We start from the raw sequence: 21,677 nt of genomic DNA, 5'->3' as shown, positions 1-21,677 counted from the left end.
TCTGGAATTATCTGTTTAAAGAAACTTGTAGGCAAGGGGTCGAAAATGCAGGTTGATGATTTTGATGAGGAAATTAATGAAATTAAGTCATTCTCGTGAATAGGAGTAAAACTTAGGAGTAACCCTGTAGACACTGCTGTCTACAGGGTTACTTGTAAAATAATTTGGATTTATATTAACCGTCTGGATTTTTTGCCTGATGTTTTCAATTTTATTATTAAAACGTTGATGAAATCATTACTACCTATTGATGGTGTGCATGTGAGTGCAGTGCTTTTATTCCCTGTTCATTTTGCTACCGTGCTGAATAAAAATCTAGGATTATGCTTGTTATTTTCTATGAGAGTGGAGAAATATGCTGATCAGCAGCACTAAGAGATTTTCTGTAATTTAGGAGGCTCTCCTTCCATGTTATTTGAAATACTGTTAATTTTGTTTGACGCCATTTACGTTCTAATTTTCGAGTGGTCTGTTTTAAGGTGCGTGTATGATCATTATACCACTGTGCAAATTTTTTCTCCCTGATCATTTTGGTCTTAAGGGGAGCTACATCATCTAGGGTATAACGTAACATTGATTCTAGGTGTTCAGTGGCCCAGTCGAGCTCTGCAGGGTCAGACGGAGATCTATCTAATATCGTAATTTCTGGAAGATTGTTAATAAAACGCGCTGCTGTAGCTGACGTGAAAGTACGCTTAACACGATAACGTGGTGAAGTATTAATGCAATGACTGAGGCAAATTTAAAAAAAGATGAGATAATGGTCTGAAATAGCTTCAGACTGTGGAATTATGACTACGTTTTTTATTTTTAATCCAAATGTTAACAACAAATCGAGAGTGTGTCCACCACTATGAGTGGGTCCTATAACATTCTGATTCATTCCAACTGAATCTAGAATGGACACAACTGCTGCTCTTAAGGAGTCTTCCTGATTATCAAAATGAATGTTAAAATCACCAACAATTAATGCTTTGTCTAGAGAAGTAGCTACATTTGTGATGAAATCTGCAAATTCTATGAGAAAATCAGAGTAGGGCCCCTGGGGGTCTATAAATAATAATGAGTGGAATTGTCTGACTGGACCTGCTTTCAGACACTGAATATTTTATGCTGGTGTAAAGAACTTCAAATGTTTTACATTTGTGTTAAGTCTTTTGTGTGACGCTTAGATTATTATTATAAATAGCTGCGACTCCGCCTCCTCTGCCATTTAGACGGGGTTGGTGTATGTAGCTATACCCAGGAGGACTCGCTTCATTTAATGCTAAATATTCATTCGGTTTAATCCACGTTTCTGTCAAACACATTATTTTAAACTCCTGGTCGGTAATAATTTCGTTTACAGTAAGCGCTTTAGAGGTGAGAGATCTAATATTCAGCAATCCTATCTTTAGATCAGAGGTGCTGGCTGTGCGTTCAGTCCTATTTAATTTAATGTTAATCAGGTTACTAAAACAGACTTTCTGAGAATTCCTATATTTTGGTTTCGCTCGGGGGACAGACACAGTCTCAATTTGGTGGATCCTGAGTGACGTCTCTGTGCAGCTAGCAGACGGTCGGTTTAGCCTGTCTGTCTGCTCCCTGGCCTTGGCTCTAGACAGTCACTTGTTAACTAGTGCTGTTCTGAGACTATGACCTATACTACAAGAAATGAGAGCAGCACCTTCCCGAGTGGGATGGACACCGTCCCGCCCTAACAGGCCAGCCTTGCCCTCAAAAATGCTCCAATTATTAATGAAGCCCACATTGTTTTTGGAGCACCACTCGGACATCCAGCAGTTCAGCGACCATAACCTGCTGTAGGCTACATCGCCACGTCGTATTGGGATGGGGCCAGAGCATATTACAGCATCGGACATTGCCTTCGCTAATTTACACACCTCTATAATATTACTCTTAGTAACCTCTGACTGTCGAAGGCGTATATAATTAGCTCCTGTGTGAAAAACTATCTTAGAGAACCTGTGCTTTCCTAAGAATCTAAGCTGACCTGCTATGTCCGGCGCCCTGGCTCCTGGTATACACATGACCTGTGCTGCTGGTGCCCCTAAAGGTCTAGTTAATTTCATGTGCCTCAGAATGGAGTCTCCTAAAACTCTTTCTAGAGCTCTTTCAGGTTTCTTAGCGGGTGCTTCACTGAGGAGAGCAAACCTGTTGGACACGTGAAGTGGAGAGGAATGGTGCTCCCGTGGGCAAGCCTTAGCGTTAGCTTTGGCTTTGCGAATATGCCGCCGAGTCGTCACCCATTCACCCCGCTGCGAGGGCTCTAATGCCGGAGTCGGGGGAATATTTACTTCACCTAGGGCATCCAGACTTTCCCCTGCAGAACCTGGACTGCTCTCGCACTCACTACTTCTCTCTAGACTCTGGATGCGCTCCTCTAATGCTAAGATCTTCTCCGTCAAAGAGTAAACTAGCTTACACTTCTCACAGATAAAATGATCGCTAACAACGGAGAGAGACTGACTAAACATGTCACACTTCACACACTGAATGAACTGGATGTTCGCCATAGCAGAGAAATTACGGACCCTTAATGTGGTTAATGTAGTGTGTGTTCGTAGTTCTGGTGGGAATGTCCTCCACGCACTGCTTTCAAATTCTCAAACAGGGAAAAAAGCACTCTTCCGAAAGCAAAAATACACGAGACGGAGCCAACGGCAAAATAGCTGCTTGCAGCTTGGTGCGTCCGTGTTCAATGAACTAGTGTTAGCCGCTGACAGGAAAAAACTTTTTCTTATTGTTGTAAGAATTATGATCAAACTCTTGATGTCACCCAAATGAGGATGGGTTCCCCTTTTGAGTCTGGTTCCTCTCAAGGTTTCTTCCTCATTACATCTGAGGGAGTTTTTCCTTGCCATAGTCACCACGGCTGCTCATCAGGGATAAATACAAAGCATTCACCTTGACTGTTGATTTCTGTAAAGCTGCTTTGAAACAATGTCTGTTGTGAAAAGCGCTATAGAAATAAACTTGACTTGACTTGACTAAATTGCCAAGACACCTCGAGTTTGTCCTTCACAATGAAGTAGAAGTCGCAAAGGCAGTCACATTTCCAAAACATTCCAAAGAAAGGCAAGTGCAGTTCACCCTTCTGAGAAACTGGGGGAACTTTGCCCACAACACAGATATAGAGAGAAAAGAACATGGGGAGATGATTGCCTGCTATCGTCTAAAAAAGAGAAAAGTAGCAAAAGAATGTCTTCACTGCATCTACTGTCGAAGCCTTTACAACAAGCATAGCCTTTGGAAACATGAAAAACTGTCCACTAAAACCCAATGATGATGAACCTCAGGGCAGGAGGACAGTTCGATCTCTGTGTGCTCTGAAAACGCCAGTTGGCTCAGAGGTGAGCAAAAGTTAAGAAAATACTCCACGATGAGATTTCCCGTGTAGTTCATTTTGACAGATGTATCATGCAGCTGGGGGGAGCACAGGTAAACAGGTTGGGGCCTGATGTGACCAAACATGACATCAAATTGAAGATAAGAGAACTTGGCAGGTTGCTTCTAGAAGCAAGGAAGATTACCCCATTGAGAACAATGGAAGACTTCATCATACCAGCAAACTTTAAGCAGGTCATCTCAGCTGTTAAAGTCGTATCAGGCTATGATGAAGAGAAGAACACTCAACACAAGATGTGTAGCATTGTTGAAAGCAATGCAATGATGTACGGTGATCGTGAGCGTGTTGAGTGTGCTCGAGACTTCAGAAAAATACATCAGGCAGGTGGAATGAATAAATTTCTGCTGGTGCTATAACTACACTGAAGGAATACAAGTGGAATGCAACACAGATCATTCCCTTCACTCAGGATGTCAAAGTCCTGCATGCCCATCTGGAGAAGAAACCATGTGTTGCTCAGTAAGCTCAGAAGTTGCGCTTCTGCAGACAGCTATGCTGCTCTTGCCAAGGTCCCACTGTCCCAAATCATCCTGTTTAACAGGCGAAGTGAAGGTGAGGAATCACGGATGCTTTTTTCAGCTTTTAAAAGCAGGAAATTTTCCGAGCTGCATGAAGACATTGTCATCTGTGTTTCTGAATTTGACAGAAAGTTTTGTCTGCACTTCACCAGATCCGCGGTAAACGAGGGAGAAAGGTTCCTGTGCTCCTCAAGCCTTCTATGGTTTCTGCCATGGAGCTGCTCATCACCTGTCCAATACAGTCCAAACAGTGAAGCATGGTGGTGGCAGCATCATGCTGTGGGGGTGTTTTTCAGCTGCAGGGACAGGACGACTGGTTGTGAGGGAAAGATGAATGCGGCCAAGTACAGGGATATCCTGGATGAAAACCTTCTCCAGAGTGCTCTGGACCTCAGACTGGGCCGAAGGTTTACCTTTCAACAAGACAATGACCCTAAGCACACAGCTAAAATAACGAAGGAGTGGCTTCACAACATCTCCGTGACTGTTCTTGAATGGCCCAGCCAGAGCCCCGACTTAAACCCAATTGAGCATCTCTGAAGAGACCTAAAAATGGCTGTCCACCAACGTTTACCATCCAACCTGACAGAACTGGAGAGGATCTACAAGGAGGAATGGCAGAAGATCCCCAAATCCAGGTGTGAAAAACTTGTTGCATCTTTCCCAAAAAGACTCCTGGCTGTATTAGAGCAAAAGAGTGCTTTTACTAAATACTGAGCAAAGGGTCTGAATACTTAGGACCATGTGATATTTCAGTTTTTCTTTTTTAATAAATCTGCAACAATTCTGTGTTTTTCTGTCAGTATGGGGAGCTATGTGTACATTAATGAGAAAGAAAAATTAACTTAAATGATTTTAGCAAATGGCTGCAATATAACAAAGAGTGAAAAATGTAAGGGGGTCTGACTACTTTCCGTACCCACTGTATTTAAAAAAAATTGTCAATGTATTTTTGGAGCAACTTGGGGACCAATGTGATAAAATGTCAAGGAATGAGGAGGAGACCATAGACCAACCTCAAACACCAGCAGAGACGGATCAACCATCTATTTGCCAGCTGCAGAGTCCACCAAAGCAACAAGGTATGAAAAATCTATAGGCCTTAATTGATATCACACAATAAATACAATTTGCCCTGAATATCCAATTCAAAAAGTTGACACTCTGACTCTTAATGCATCATGTTTCCTTCTGGAGCAGCGATAAATGTTTCACCTTTTCTAAGTTCTGTACGAGTCCCTTAGTCGTCCTCAGTACGAGTCCCAGATTTCTTGGTGTTTAGTAGATTATCTAAGATGCCTCATGTAATATTAAGTAACTAGTTTATAAATATTAGAAACACTTGTAGTTTAGTTATTGTGTTATTGTGAAAATGGCCTTAAATTTCATTGCAGTTCCATTAAAATGCCTTCATTTCTTTAATAGAACTCTCCCTAAACCTGATTTCAGAATTGTAAATATCTACACATCAGACAAAACTCAGTTTACTTTCTTCTTAACTCTTTTCAGTTGTAATTGGAATTAATTTATTCATTCTTTCATTTGTTTGTTTATTTATTTTTTAGGTTTTTCAAATCCTTCAAAGAACGACATGATGAACTTCAACATGTGCAAAGTGCCTGGTAAGAAAGACTGTGAGTGATGTAGACAAGCAGAAGCAGCATTGAAGGAGTGAACATGGACATTGATGAACAGAATCAGTGCTCTGAAAATAAAGGGTGGTTTATAGCAGTGTGCAGAAGAAACAAATGGGGGAAAACGACACCATTATATTTAAAAATAGCACCATGAACTTACACACACACACACACACACACACACACACACACACACACACACACACACACACACACACACACACACAGAGTAGAATCTAGACTCAGAATGCCATGGTTTGATACACCACCCTACACAGTGTCCGACACATGTCAGTGGTGTGGGACCCAATCCACCCCTGTCCCCTACACAGCTACACTACACAAAGTAAATCACACTGATTTGTTGTGACACATTCAACACAAACACTACAGTAGTGCATTACATAGACTACAAAATAAGGGTTAAGGGCCGTGCTCAAGGGCCCCAAGAGAGGCAGCATAAAGATTAGACGTGTGTGTGTGTGTGTGTGTGTGTGTGTGTGTGTGTGTGTATACACATTTAGAACATTTAGTTATCTCACTGCATAATTCAGTCTATAAATGTATTTAAAATTATCACAAAATTCAGGATCAGGGGCAGAAAATGTGCACATTTATATTCTTTCATATATTTAATTAATATCACATGAAAAGTGCTGCTTTTTCTACAAAAAACAGCACGATTACAAATGTGATATTGATTTTATACACCAGTTTAATAAATAAGAGATTAGAATATAAGAAATAAGAGTTAATATTAAGAGATTTATGTTTTAGACACCATGTTGCCTGTTTTTGCTCGATTTCACCAACAAAAATAATCCAAACAAATCCACAGCACTGTTTTGTGTCTCTAAACAACATGATGGTGTTTCGTTCCTAAATGAATCACTCGTTTAAATGATTCGGTTCAATCGAAATGACTCACTTTTAACAGTGACGTGCTGCCACCTACTGGCGGGTTTAATATCACATTTAAAGTATCTTCTATTTTTTATGATCTTAAATATCAGTATTTTATGATTAAAATATTAAAAGATTATTGCTGCATTTGTAAGTGCAGGTTAAATCATCACATGTTCCTCTGAGCATTAAAGATGATGCACACTTTTAGAGAAAATGGATTTATAAATGTAAAAAATGCCCATAAAATGTGAAAAGCCCTGATTTAGGATTAGTGCACATATAGCTCATGCTAAACGCTGTTAAATGTCCAAAATCTTAATTTATTAACTTTATTTATTAATCATTATATAATTATTAAAGTTTAACTACAAATAATAGTTTTCTTCCTCACACATATGATACATTATTAAACACAGACAATAAATATCACAATTTTACCCTAAAAACCAGCATTAAATCTTTTTTTAATCATTAATATTTCTGCATTGAGTTTATATGAATAATAATTGATATTTAATTGTTCTCCGTTAGCTTAGCATAGTCTCCCCTGACTATAGCAACTAACTCCTGACAGGATTTAAATCTTTTTTTCCACTTTTACCACCCAAATCATTTCTAGTATATTTCTACAGTCTGAATGATCTCATTTCATACGGTTTTTATTGTAAAATAATAAAGATATCAAAATATTTACCTCAGAAACGAACAGGCGGGAAAAATCATGCTGGGCGATTCTGAATGCAGCCGGACTTTTTCTTCTCCTGCGTGTCTAATGGTGTATTTATGTAGTAGCGCCACCGCCTGGTGGGAGAAAATATCAGCATTATCCATTTCTATAATTCAGCATATTTGTAGGAACAATACATCCATTTTTAAAACTATTTCCAACACCACGTGGTCTCCATCCTTAGCATGACTAGCGTGATATACGAGTTTAACTCTGAACAAACTTTCAAACTCACTTGAACAACTCATTAATGCTTGGAACAACGATATCCACATTTCAGCCCTTTTCCAAACCTCAACAATAAACTCAACATTGAGTTGATGTATTTATTACCTGGTGGGGAAAATATTAGCATTAAGAATCACAGGACACCGAAATGCTGCTGCTGCTGCTGCTGCTTCATCAGCGTTTGTGGAATGTGTGTGAAATGCGCCCCCTTCTGGTGAACACTCAGAAAACAGAGAAAAGCAATCAAAGAATCCATTGTTCATATCGCTGTATGTAAGGAAGATCAATCAGCATCAACTCAAATCATACACCACATACATACATACACAACTCAAATCATACAATACATACATACATACATACATACACAACTCAAATCATACACTACATACATACATACACAACTCAAATCATACACTACATACATACACAACTCAAAACATTCCAGATTAAAACTCTAAATATTAGAGAAAAAAAAAATCTAAATCTTCGAGTTTAAAACATTGGTTATTGATTACTGTATTTGTTCTTCACAGCACTACCAATGTGTAGCGTCATACAGTCCCTGATTTCTTACGTAAACACAAAGTCCCTGAAGACATAATCAGCTCTATGGAGGAGGAAAAAGTACCAATATGTGAAATAAATGTTTGGTTTACCAGGATGGACTCATCACACAGCACTATGCAGTAAAAATAACATTACAAAGATGAACTCTGACCTCAGTGGAGCTCAGAGGCATTAGTGCATGTCAGGAAATTACTGTCAAATAATCAAACGTATTTATCCAGGCTAACAGAAAATCATTTGGCAAATTATGTCATTAAGAGGATGTTTGCCAATATTTATTTATCACTTTAAAAGTATTAAAAAATAAATGTTAAAATTATTGACGAACTCAACATAAATTTCTGACCATGTGGATATCACCTGTAATAAATTGCAGCCTTTTGCAATTAAATAATTGCCCAAGTCCATATTGCAATTAATTATTGCATTAATAATTGGATACATTTTTCAAAACTAGTCAATCTGAATATATTGTGCATATGTTAATCATACACAAAGAAAATATCAAATATGTGGTTTGAATATTATTCACTAAACATGCGAAATGATTAGCCATTAAGGGAGACAAACAATTTTACTGCTTCCTTTTGCACACAAAAACTGAACTAGTAAGGGTTTAGATAAAGCTTTGGTCTACGCATCTAAACATAATGTTTTCTATTTTCTAAACTTTGTTTCGGTGATTTATTTATGTTACATTTTAAGGAACACAAACTATTAAATATCATGGTTTCATTTATTTAACAGATTGACAAAGACGTCATCCCTTTTATGGAAGACCGTGATCTGCCTAAATACATTTCCTCATATGGAGATCGGCTGGCATTAATAACTTCTGCAAAAATCCAACACCAATTCAGAAAAAAACGTCGGGTCGTTTTGAAAAGCTCAGAGCAAAGCTCCAGATGAGAAAGGAAGCTGATGCAAATAAACCTGAAGATCAAGTGCAAAACATTGAATCTTTAGGTCCTGCAAGAAAGAAAGGGAGAGCTACTCATCACAAAACTCAAATCGGGTGGCTGCACAGTGAGAATGAACAATTAAAGCAAATGAGAGCTAAAGAAGGAGGAGGCACGAGGACAGTAGTGGTTGCAGTAAAATGTGTCATGGATACTGTTCTACAAAAAGTCTCTTCTGTCCAAATGGAATGTCAACCAAAGGCCATGAAACTGATTTAAAGATTGAAGTGTGGGATTATAAACAAAATCAGGTAAATGAGGATGTGACCATCGGTTTAATCTCTGATCCTCTCTGCATGCACAGGCTACGCTTCTATATTACTACATTCCCCAAGAAGCAGCTACAAAGTGATAATGACTCAGATGATAAAAAAGGCAATGATGAGGTAGAAGAGTTAAATAATAATTATGATGATGATGGAGATAATCTGCAGCTGGATGCTGATGATCTTGAGAAAGAGGATGATTTTGGTCAACCAAGTGGTGATGAGCATAACCTTCTGCTATATGAGCAAGAGGAGGAATCCATAAATATTGTCATGGAAGGAGGAAAACTAAACGGCCCCTTATAATAAATTACTGACTCTCATGGTATCACAGGTCCTCACTACATCACTGATCACTACTCCAGTGTAACAGATAAAATGCAGCTTAATATCTGATCTATCTGACCAGAAAGTTACATTCGAGCCAGGTGAAACTGAACATCCAAGTGACAACAATAACAGACAGAAACCATATGATTTTGATGTCATGCTGCGACAACAGCCACCCTCCATGTTTAATGTGTCCAGTGAAGAACTTCTACAACAGCCACCCTCCATGTCTCATGTGTCCAGTGAAGAACTTCTACAACAGCCACCCTCCATGTCACACATGACCAGTTTTTGAATAATGATTTGAATAAAGTCTCTGCTGTCCAATCAGAATTTAGAAATTTAAAATTTTAAACTTTATTGTTTCTGACTGAATCAGGACAAAGTTTGGAGAAAGAAACTGATATGCAGTTTAAATTATTACACATTAAAACAACAGTAACACCATATAATGATGAGTCTGCAGCAGAGGAACTGATAAACGAGTACAACTACAGTCTATCTTTAGATATTTTCACGCTGTTCTTAGTGAGGTGTACAGCTCTGCAGCTTCAAAAGCATCAGTCGGATTATTCCATCCGTTCTCCTGCATTAGTAACACACAAAGATCCAAAACTCTCATAACAAGAGCGCTGACGCTTCAGTGTGCACTCTTCCTTTCACACAGCCACCTCCTCAAGGTCCACTGTTTTGAGCTTGTCCTGTGCATCATACAACTGTGGGACTGTATACATGAGGACTGGACCACCTGCATGCACATCTTGGCCTAGTCTGGGTCGGATCTTGTGGGGTTTCCATCTCCGCATCACTTCATCCAGTTCCTTCTGCAAGAATGTACTTTACACAACAAACATTATTTTACTTGAAGAAAGTTAAATAGCATGACCGTGGACCCTCAATCCATCTCATCCTGTTCATCTAAAACATACCAGAAGGTAATACAGGTAACACCTCTGACCATAAAGTCTCTGGTGAATTATAAAGGGGTGCATTATAGTATGTTTTATAACATTTAGAGGAGAATTTGCAGGAGAAATTCATGGCGCAGTGCCTGATGAAGCAGCTGATAGAAGATACTTAAACACTTTTAAAACTAAATGCATAACGTTTTTACAGTTTCTGTGGCTTTCATATAAAAAGCACATTAATTTGAACTCTTCAGTGCTTCCTTGGATGTGTATTTTATCCAGAGTTGGGTGGAGAGAAAACACAAATGTCAGTGTGTTCCGGTGCAGCAGAAAGCAGCGGGCTGGGTCAAATGTTCACGGTTCTCATGCTGTCCAGGGCAGGAAGTTCTCAGCAGGCAGGCAGAACTTGGCATAAGACCAGTAGAGTGAATGCATAAACACATAGCACATGACACCAACAGCTCCGCTTCGGCCATGCACAGTGTGTGTGTGTGTGTGTAAGAGAGCGGGTTACCTGAACAAGGCCAAGGAAGCAGAATTGGATTTTGCTTTTATCCAAAATGTCTCCAGAGAAGTGTCCATTGTTTAGAGGGTTTTGAACGTTAATCCATAACAGAACGCTTTTTTCTTTAAAATCCCCCATCAGGATTAAACGCATTGATTCCCTGTTCTGCATCCATAAATAAAACTGTTGTCTTTGGCAAAGGCATCGTGTGGTTTCTCCTCAAAAATACCTGCATGGTGGTGACATGCCCGTTTTCAGTGCCGTGGTCCACATGCATCCTCTCTGCACACCCACCCAAGTGTGTAACGCTTTGAATATAGTAACCAGCCACAACCGTGGGGTCATTATTTGTTGTATGAGCTTCAATCCATACAACAAAATGACTGAAACCATCAATACGCCCATTTATCCCAATACCATACACCTTCAATTTGTCACACGAGTCCGTACACCAAAGAGCATTCGGCTCTTTTGGTTTGTATACCGGCGCCTAAGACGCTGCACTCTTCGAAGGTCCACATCATGAGGATCGATTCATTTAATGATCTGTCGTATTGTGTCCTGCTGCACCACAAATACAATGAGTATAACACATTGATGTAACCAGCGAGAACCCTGCATCTGTCCATTGTGTTGTAGAGCCTGATAAACAACACGATCACCTCATCCAAGTCAGTTTAGTGTTTTCTTCCAAATAGGCTCAGCTTACAGCAGTGTCACTTTAAAGTCCGAATGCTTATGATGATCTGCACATTCTAAAGTCTCTAAATATAACAAAAAGAATCTGGACTAAAATAACAAGTATTTTCTTGTTGATAAATCGAAGAGAAAAGTAAAGATTAATTTGATCTTCCATTCCAGGCATAATGCAAAACAAGTGACGTCTGCCCAACCGTACAACAGTATATTTGTGGGTTACTTCCTTGATACACACAAACACACACACACACACACATACACATGCACACACATACACATACACACACATACATACACACAAAAATACACATATACATTTCAGGTTAGAAATAATACAACATAAAATGTACTCATATATTTGAATAACAATCCAAAACTGTAATGTGTGTGTGTGTGTGTTTTTCTGTGTGTGTTTTTCTGTCTGTGTGTGTGTGTGTGTGTGTGTGTGTGTGTGTGTGTGTGTGTGTGTGTGTGTGTGTGTGTGTGTGTGTGTGTGTGTTTTTGCTCCACCTCTATTTGTATTGAATTTTTGTACTCTTCCTGAACCAGTCATGCCAGTTTGAGTAAAACTGAAACAGAACTTAGTGACGGGACTCTGAAAGGTTCCAGGAGAAAAACACAGTAAGTCTGTAAATCTAAAGGTAGAAAATGTGAATGTTATGAATTTAAACTAGATGAAGAAGTTCAGGTGATTTTTTATTAAATGTGTTATGGTACAGCTGTAGATTTAACAAACAGATGTTGGATAGATGTAAATATGTCTTCTTTGTGTAAAGGGTTGGTGTGTGTGTGTGTGTGTGTGTGTGTGTGTGTGTGTGTGTGTGTGTGTGTGTGTGTGTGTGTACAGGTTCCTCTGTAGCAGTAGAAATGTCCTCCAGAATGAGTGACTCTGTGAAACAGGACATAAAGAAAGATGAGAGGTGAGTGAAGGTTGTGACTGTGAAAAATAGAAATGTTCTCACATTCACCAACACTAAACAGATCAGACTCTGATGTGTATCTGTGAAAAGTGACGAGTGAAGAGTTGAATTCAGCAGCTTTGTCTCCAGATGTTCAAAACCAGCTGATGATTAGTGACATTAAGCTACTGAGCAACACGTCTAACCCCAAGTTGTCCCTGTAGCTGGATAAAGTATGAAGGTTAAAGAATGGGATCAGTGTTAATAAGAACATCATCAGATTTTAACTCCAGTTTCATTATTCAGTGTTGCTGCAGAACAGTAATAATGATGCAGTGGTTGTGTGTGTTTAGTCTGATTCAGGGTAAGAGATCAGACTCACCTGAACCCAGCTGTGTGTCCATGAAAAGTGAACAGTCAATGAAACATCCAATATTCTTTAAAGACACAGACTGTACTACTGATCTGAGGTGAGGACAGTTGAATGTATGAGTGCAGTGTTTTATCACTCACACTCTCACATAATCAAACATCTCTGTAATATGTGTGTATTCACTGCTTTGTGTTTGTAGTTATGAATATGATTTATAGTCTTTATTCTACTTTTAACAAGTGTTTTATTTGTTCACAGACTGCAGAAGAAGAAATCAAAGATCACTGAGAAGAGTCATTTAGAGGCCATATTCAAGGTGTGTGTGTGTGTGTATGTGTGTGTGTGTGTGTGTGTGCGTGTGTGTGTGTGTGTGTGTGTGTGTGTGTGTGTGTGTGTGTGTGTGTGTGTGTGTGTATATCTAGTCCACTTACACTGCAGTGTGACAGAACAAAATCTTGAGCAGCAGTAAGAGTGAACACGAGTGTGTTGTGTTTTCTTATTGGTTTTAACACAAAAAAATACTCATTGATTCATGTTTTTACTCGTCTGTGCTCTCAGCTGAAACCAGTTTGTCTGGATGTTAACTATTGAACAGGCCATAAATAAAATGTTTTATATCCCAATGCTGAATTTGCTGTAAAACCTTTATTTATTTCATCTGTGTGTAGAAGCTTTATGATTAATCAGAAATCATATAAAAATAAGTAGTTTTATATTTAGTAATGAACACATTCTCATGTTACATTCTAGTGTTTGTGAATTTATTTCTATTTTGTTTTAAATCAGGATCTGGAGCACAAAGTCATCAGTCTGCTACAGAATGAACTGAAGAGATATAAGATGCTCCTGAGTCCAGATTACCCAGCATGCTCTGAGAGGAAGGTGGAGGATGAGGAGGATCAGAGCAGTGTCAGAGAGGGAGTGCTGAAGATCACACTGCACTTCCTGAAGAACATGAAGCACACAGATCTCGCTAACACACTGCAGAACAGTAAGAGCTCATGGGGTTCTAACATCACTTTATCTTCAGAGGAAGGAAACTGCTGTACATTTATTAAACACATCTCATCATAATGATGTGCTTTTATCAACACAATATAATAACACATCAGTACTGACATTCCATATGATATACAGCTATGAAAATATCAGTAGCTTACAGAGATGATCAGAGAGTTTACATTTTATTCTTCTTTTTATCAGAACTCGTCTCTGTGCACCAGCGAAAACTCAAATCCAAACTGAGAGAGAAATGTCAAAGAATTACTGAAGGAATCTCACAGCATGGAAGCTCAGCACTTCTGAATGAGATCTACACAGACCTCTACATCACAGAGAGTTGGAGTGAAAACGTCAATAATGAACATGAGGTGAGACAGATTGAGACAGTGTCCAGGAGACCAGCAACACAGGAGACACCCATCAAATGTAATGATCTCTTTAAAGACAAGTCCATCAGAAGTGTGCTGACTAAAGGAGTTGCTGGAATTGGAAAAACAGTCTCTGTGCAGAAGGTCATTCTGGACTGGGCTGAAGGAAAAGCAAATCAGGACGTCACCTTCATGTTTCCACTTCCCTTTAGAGAGCTGAATCTGATGAAGCAGAAACATCTCAGTCTGATGGATCTTTTTCATCACTTTTTCCCAGAAATAAAAGAATTACGATTAATAGACTGTGAGAGGAATAAAGTGGTGTTGATCTTTGATGGTCTGGATGAGTGTCGACTTCCTCTAAATTTCCAGAACAATGAGAAATTGTGTGATGTGACAGAATCAGCCTCAGTGGATGTGCTGCTGACGAACCTCATCAAGGGGAATCTGTTTCCCTCTGCTATCCTCTGGATCACCTCTCGACCAGCAGCAGCCAATCAGATCCCTCCTGAGTGTGTAGACCAGGTAACAGAGGTACGAGGGTTCAGTGATCCTCAGAAAGAGGAGTACTTCAGGAACAGGATCAGTGATCAGAGCCTGGCCAATAAAATCATCACACACATGAAGTCTTCCAGAAGCCTCTACATCATGTGTCATATCCCAGTCTTCTGCTGGATCTCAGCCACTGTTCTAGAGAGAATGTTGGGTGAAGCAGAGAGTGGAGAGATCCCCAAGACTCTGACTCAAATGTTCACACACTTCCTGATCTTTCAGATCAAACACAAGCACCAAAAGTACCATCAGAAATGTGATCCTGATCCTCAGCAGACCAGAAAGAGTATCCTGGCACTGGGAAAATTGGCTTTCCAACAGCTGGAGAAAGGAAACCTGATCTTCTATGAGGAAGACCTGAGAGAGTGTGACATTGATGTCAGAGAAGCATCAGTGTACTCAGGAGTGTGTACTCAGATCTTCAGAGAGGAGTTTGAGTTTCACCTGGGGAAGGTGTTCAGCTTTGTACATCTAAGTGTTCAGGAGTTTCTGGCTGCTTTATATGAGTTCTTCAACAAAAATGTTAGAAAACAAAAAACATTGTTTGGTCTTTCAAACAAATCAAACATGTCTGATTTCCTGAGGTGTGCAGTGGACAAGACCTTACAGAGTGAGAATGGACACCTGGACCTGTTCCTCCGCTTCCTTCTGGGTCTCTCACTGGAGTCCAATCAGACTCTCTTACGAGACCTACTGCCCCAGAAAGGAAGTAGCTCTCACAGCAAACAGGAAACCGTCGAGTACATCAAGAAGAAGATCAGAGAAAATCCATCTCCAGAGAAATCCATCAATCTGTTCCACTGTCTGAATGAACTGAATGATGATTCTCTAGTACAGGAAGTACAACGTTACCTGAACAGCAGTAATTCCAGGTGTCTCAGGGGGGTCAGACTCTCTCCTGCTCAGTGGTCTGCTCTGGTGTTTGTGTTGCTGAACTCAGAAGAGAATCTGGATGTGTTTGATTTGAGGAAATATGACAGATCAGATGAATGTCTTCTGAGGCTGCTGCCAGTGGTCAAAGCATCCAGAAAAGCTGAGTAAGTGATTTTAAAATGATTTCATAAATGTGTTACTAATTCCATAAATGTAGATATTATTGTAAATGAACACTAATGACACTGCACTGATTAGGATCATGATTATCATTCATTACTCCAATCAGGTAACCAGTGTTTGCTGATGTGATTTAAATCATTGCTAAAAACTAAAGCGCAGAATGATGTCATCAAAATTATTGATCATTAGTGTTGTAGTGAGAGACTGTACATTTATTTATAAATGTCATTGTTTTGGAACTGATGAAGAGCCATAATCACAATAAAAACACAAAATCACAAGGAGTCACAAAGACACATTTTTTTCTGTGCACATTTTAATATGCAAATATCAAAACTAATTATGCTGGAAAATAATATTATATAAAATAAGAAGTGTCCTGATTTTTTATTTATTTTACACTCGATCACAGATTTACCTAAAAACACAAATCAATCAAAATAAATTAAAATATGCACATTGGTAACAACAGTCCACACATTGATGATATATAAATAATGTGTAATAATGTGAAATGACACGGGGAAAATATATTTAGCATTGATAATTATTTAATACTTTGTACAAAAGACTTTGTTGGTAACAGCAGCTTCAAGATGCCTCCTGTATGGAGAAACTAGTTACATGCATTGCTCAGATGTGATTTTGGCCCATTCTTCCACACAAACACTCTTCAAATGTAGAAGGTTCCATGTGCCTCTTCAATGAACTCTAAACATTAGTTATTGCCATAGATTTTCATTTGGATTCCAGTCAGGTGATTGTCTGGATCATTCTAGCAGCTTTCTTTTTTTCTCTGAAACCAGTTGAGAGCTTTTTTGATTGTGTGTTTGGGATCATTGTCTTGCTGAAATTTCCACCTGCATTTTATCTTCATCATTCTTGTAGATGTCATTAGATTTTTATCAAGAATTTCTCTGTAAATTTTTCTATTTATCCTTTCTTCAATTATATGAAGTTTGCAAGTACCTGATGCTGAAAAATAATGTCAGTGCTTTTTGTCCACCAAACATGTTGTGTATTATGGCAGAGGTCAGTTTTGGTCTATAATGAATTAAATACGTAATTCATTATAGACAATTGAATAGAATGATTGAAAAGAATGTTATTATATACAGAATAATTATCCAAAGCAGTAAGTAGTATTTCTTCAATCTTTGGTAACGCTCACAGTGGTATCTCGATTTCATTCCTCAGCTTCTATATGTAATAAAATAATGTCAAGAAACTTCTCATTAACAGAATTAATCAAATAAATCAGATCAAGTCACACACGCCATGCGTAGTGTCTCATCACATTCACTTTATGAGCTACTGTCATGCACACACTACCCCACCCTCTTAAAGGGGCAACACCCAATTAAAGCAGCGCTCACGAATAAACCTAGTGTTAGAATTTCAAGGGTTACATGTATATTCCTATAATTTTGAAAAACTATTATACAACCACAATTAAAAAAAATAAAAGTTGGGACATTGTGTAACGTAAATGAAAGAAAATGCACAGAATGACTTACAAATCTCATAAACCCATATTTTATTCACACTAAAAACAATAGAACACATAAAATGTGTAAACGGAGGGAATTTACCATTTTATAGAAAAAAAAAAGGAAATTTTTTATCTGATTGCTGCAACACATTCAAAAAGAAATTTGTGATCGGGCAACAAAAGTCTAGAAAGTGTTAGTAAAATTCAACTGTAAAAAATAAATAAATAAATAAATAAATAAAAAATGTAAAAAAAATTTTTTTAAATAAATAAATTTGGCCGGTGAGTGTATGTATGTATGTATATATATATATATATATATATATATATATATATATATATATATATATATATATATATATATATATATACATATACATACACATACACTCTACACTTTACACTTTATTAGGTACACCTGTCAAACTGCTCGTTTACGCAAATTTCTAATCAGCCAATTACATGGCAGCAGCACAATGCATTTAGGCATGTAGACATGGTCAAGACGATCTGCTGCAGTTCAAACCGAGCACCAGAATGGGGAAGAAAGTTGATTTAAGTGACTTTGAACGTGGCATTGTTGTTCGTGCCAGACAGGCTGGTCTGAGTATTTCAGTTCCCCTTCGGGAACTCGAGCTGCATCGATATTTTTTTTGTGAACGCAGCGTCTCGTTCCCTCGGTGAACTAGGGATATATATATATATATATATATATATACAGTGTTGGGGGTAACGCGTGCGTTACAAGTAATAATATTACTTTTCTGGAGTAACGAGTAAAGTAGCGCGTTACCTTATAAATTGACACATTAATATCTGAGTTACTTTTTAAAAAAAGTAATGCGAGGTACTTTTTAGTTTAATTATTTTGCATAAAAAAATAAATACTGAATTATTTACGTGGGAACAGAAGCTGGTCAGAAGCGGAGATGGCAAACCAGAGCATTACATCACTGTGATGGAAGTGTTCTTATTATTTTGAAATAGTCGAGGAAAAGGAGAAAGAAATAATGGTTAAGTGTAGATTATGTGTTGGTGAAAAGCTCTTGTCAACTGCAAAAAATACCACTTAAAAAACATCTGCATGCAAAGCACAGCACTACAGATGTGTGTGTGTGTGTGTGTGTGTGTGTGTGTGTGTGTGTGTGTGTGTGTGTGTGTGTGTGTGTGTGTGTGTGTGTGTAATGTTGAATATATGGAAATGGAGACAGAAATATAGAAAACTTTTGCCGACTTTCCACCACTGCAGATCTACTGACTGCTCAGAATAAAGGTTTTTCGTGGGAGACACATGTACGATATCGCAGCGGAGAAAGAGAGCAAATTCACAGCTCATTAGCTCTTTGTGGGAAGATAAACTGCCACGGTCACTGATAAAAGCATGAACTTTGTAAAAGCATTCAGAAAGTTTCAAGCTGATGATGAAGCAGAGAATGATGTAGACGAGGACGAGGTCATATTTACGGAATTGCACAATGTTTTACGAGATGACAGCGAAAGGTATGTTCTCTATATTACACCCGTTACACCTGTAAGGCGTGAAAGAGATACAAGTAACGCAAAAGTAACGCAAAAGTAATATAACGCATTACTTTCCATAAAAAGTAACTAAGTTACGTAATTATTTACTTTTTTGGGGAGAAATTTGATATTGTAATGCATTACTTTTAAAAGTAACTTTGCCCAACACTGCATATATATATTATATATAATTAATTGACAACAGGTCAGTTTAAATTTAATTCAATTCAAAGAATTTGATTCATTTTAAAATAAATTATTTAAATATTCATCCTTCATTTTCATTCATTCATTTTCTCCCGCTTATCCGTAATTCGGGTCGCGGGGGCAGCAGTCTAAGCAGGCCCCCGCCTTCGACTGCTGCCCAATCCTCACAGCACCGTCCCTTACGGTCCCTCCTGCAGGTGGTGAGCCCACGGGAAGGCGGCCCCACGTCACGGACCTTGATATTTCCCTCGTAAGGGACCCCCGGAGCATAGAGGGTTAAGGGCCTTGCTCAAGGGCCCAAGAGTGGCAGCTTGGCAATACCGGGGCTTGAACCCCATACCTAAATAAACTATTATTTAAATAGTTAAAATGTATTCATTATTGTGTATCTGTATATGCATTTACAACATTACACTAAATCTGAAAATAAAAAATATATATTTTAACCTGTTAGCACTCAACACAGATTTTGGGACTCACAGCTGAAATGCCCTACCTAATTTTAAATATTAACAGCTCCTGATAAAAGTGGACTACATACACAATTTAAATATCTCTAAAAAAGAAGACACGTTGAGCTTTACTCTTCATTATTCACTGTTGATGTTGCTAAAAAAAATTATAAGTTATAGATGATTAAGTACTGTAAAAAAAAAAAAATCCATAATTGATTTTTTTTTTCTTCATATATAAATACATGAATTCAGTCCTGAAGCAATCTCATGAGTTTATACTTTCCATTTTAATGATCATAAAAAATGAGATTACTACAAACATTTATCTGAGACTATGTCTGGTTCGCCCCTCCCCGCCCAGATATTGGGACTCACAGCTGAAATGCTCTACCTAACTTTAAATGTTAACAGTTCCTGATAAAAATGTGCTACTTACACAATTTATATATCTTTGACAGTAAAGCTCAAAGTGTCTTCTTTCCAAACATAAACGTTGATATTGCTTAAAAAGATATTAAGTTATAGATGATGAAGTGCCATAGATATACATTTCCTGCATTGAACATTATTATTATTTCATATATAAATACATGTAATCAGTCCTGGAGCAATCCAGAAAAGTACTGGGTTGAAAGCCACATGTCTCATGAGTTAAAATTTAAAATTTTATGAAGATTTTTATAACAAATGAGATTCCTACAAACATTTATCTAAGACTATGCCTGAGCCTTTTCTCCCTCCCTCTGTTTGAGAGTCACCTGCTAAACTCAGGTGATCATTCATACTCTATTCCAGGGGTGGCCAACCCCTGGCTCTCTTTGCCTGGTTTCATGCGGCTCTTACGTTTATATCGATATTTGTGTTTATGGTTTTTTTTTTATTATTCGCTTCAGTTCAATACGATATTTTTAAGACTTTAAAGATCTTTTAAGATCTTGCCCCTACTGGGAAACTTTGCGGTATTTTCATCTCACCCACATGCGCATTTGACAAAAATACAGTAATGAACTCGTGTGTGTGTGTGTGTGTGTGTGTGTGTGTGTGTGTGTGTGTGTGTGTGTGTGTGTATGTGTGTGTGTGTGTGTGTGTGTGTGTGTGTGTGTGTGTGTGTGAGAGAGCGGAAGACACACACACACACACACACACACACACACACACACACACACACACACAAACTAACTTTTCAAGCAATTCTCTTATAAAAACAAACAGGCAATAAAAACAATAAAATTGTATAAAGCTAAAAAGAGGGACATATTGTAACTTACAGATGTAGATCTCCAAGTCGCTGTTGTTACTCGGCCCCCAAAAATATTTTCCACACCTCCGATAAAACAACTTTTTTTAATGTCCATTTTTTTCCTTGTTTTCTTTGTTTTTTGTAAACAAAGTCCAGTTAGCACAAGCTATAAACAGCTGTTTGTGTTGACCTGAGAGCTGCATCACTTTCTGGTTCATCACAGCACGTGCTGCTTCAGCCACTAAGAGTTTGTAAAGAGTAATAAAACTAAGATTCACACACGTGGAGAATAAAATCCTCCCATATAACGTTACAATCCTGCACTTGTTGGCTACACTGTCCATCAGTCATTTTGTTTCCATAATGTTACTGGCTGGAAATAAAAGGTTTGAAATGAGAGGCGGCGCATAAAAAAAAATGACGACACCTGCAGAGAGTTGAGACTCAACCAAAGATTCCGCTTTTTTTTTTTTGTTGTTGTTGTTTTTTGTTTTCTTAACCGTTTTGTAACACTATATTCTACCAGCCATATTTGTTTTTTTTTACCAGCAAGATGTCGTTTTTTTATGTGGAAGTTATTCGGAAATATATAAACACAAACACCAGCCGAAGTTCTGTTACGTAAACAAAGGAATTTTCTTCTTCTTCTTCTTTCGGCTGCTCCCATTAGGGGTCGCCACAGCCGATCATCCGTCTCCATACCACCCTGTCCTCTACATCTGCCCCTTTCACACCAACTACCTGCATGTCTTCCCTCACCACATCCATGAACCTCCTTCTTGGCCTTCCTCTTTTCCTCCTTCCTGGTGGCTCCATCCTCAGCATTCTTCTACCGATATAACTCATGTCC

The 21,677-nt window shown here is 38.3% G+C and overlaps 3 protein-coding genes and 1 long non-coding RNA gene across 4 annotated transcripts in view; 3 read left to right on the top strand and 1 right to left on the bottom strand.

The window, feature by feature from the left end:
- The window catches only part of LOC310727127 (uncharacterized protein), a 564,745-nt gene that overhangs the window by 210,360 nt on the left and 332,708 nt on the right, over positions 1 to 21,677 (top strand). The gene's annotated exons all lie outside the window — the stretch shown is intronic.
- LOC310730409 (uncharacterized protein) overlaps positions 1 to 21,677 on the top strand; it is an 88,283-nt gene that overhangs the window by 12,021 nt on the left and 54,585 nt on the right. The window lies entirely within an intron of this gene.
- Positions 5,862 to 9,027, bottom strand: LOC310730763. The gene is made up of 3 exons (XR_014534948.1): positions 7,531 to 9,027; positions 7,165 to 7,271; positions 5,862 to 5,901 (listed from the first exon to the last, which is right to left on the bottom strand). It is a non-coding gene; the product is annotated as an uncharacterized lncRNA (long non-coding RNA).
- On the top strand, positions 12,224 to 21,612 carry LOC310728500 (protein NLRC3-like). The gene is made up of 7 exons (XM_083545994.1): positions 12,224 to 12,283; positions 12,439 to 12,582; positions 12,915 to 13,031; positions 13,193 to 13,250; positions 13,721 to 13,925; positions 14,138 to 15,893; positions 21,498 to 21,612. The coding sequence occupies exons 2-7, from the start codon at positions 12,530 to 12,532 to the stop codon at positions 21,595 to 21,597; spliced, it is 2,289 nt and encodes a 762-aa protein (XP_083402120.1). The 5' UTR covers positions 12,224 to 12,283; positions 12,439 to 12,529; the 3' UTR covers positions 21,598 to 21,612.

The sequence above is a fragment of the Silurus aristotelis genome, assembly GCF_946808225.1.
Source record: "Silurus aristotelis genome assembly, chromosome: 1".
Lineage (NCBI taxonomy): Eukaryota > Metazoa > Chordata > Actinopteri > Siluriformes > Siluridae > Silurus > Silurus aristotelis.
This window is presented reverse-complemented; position numbering and strand designations above follow the sequence as displayed.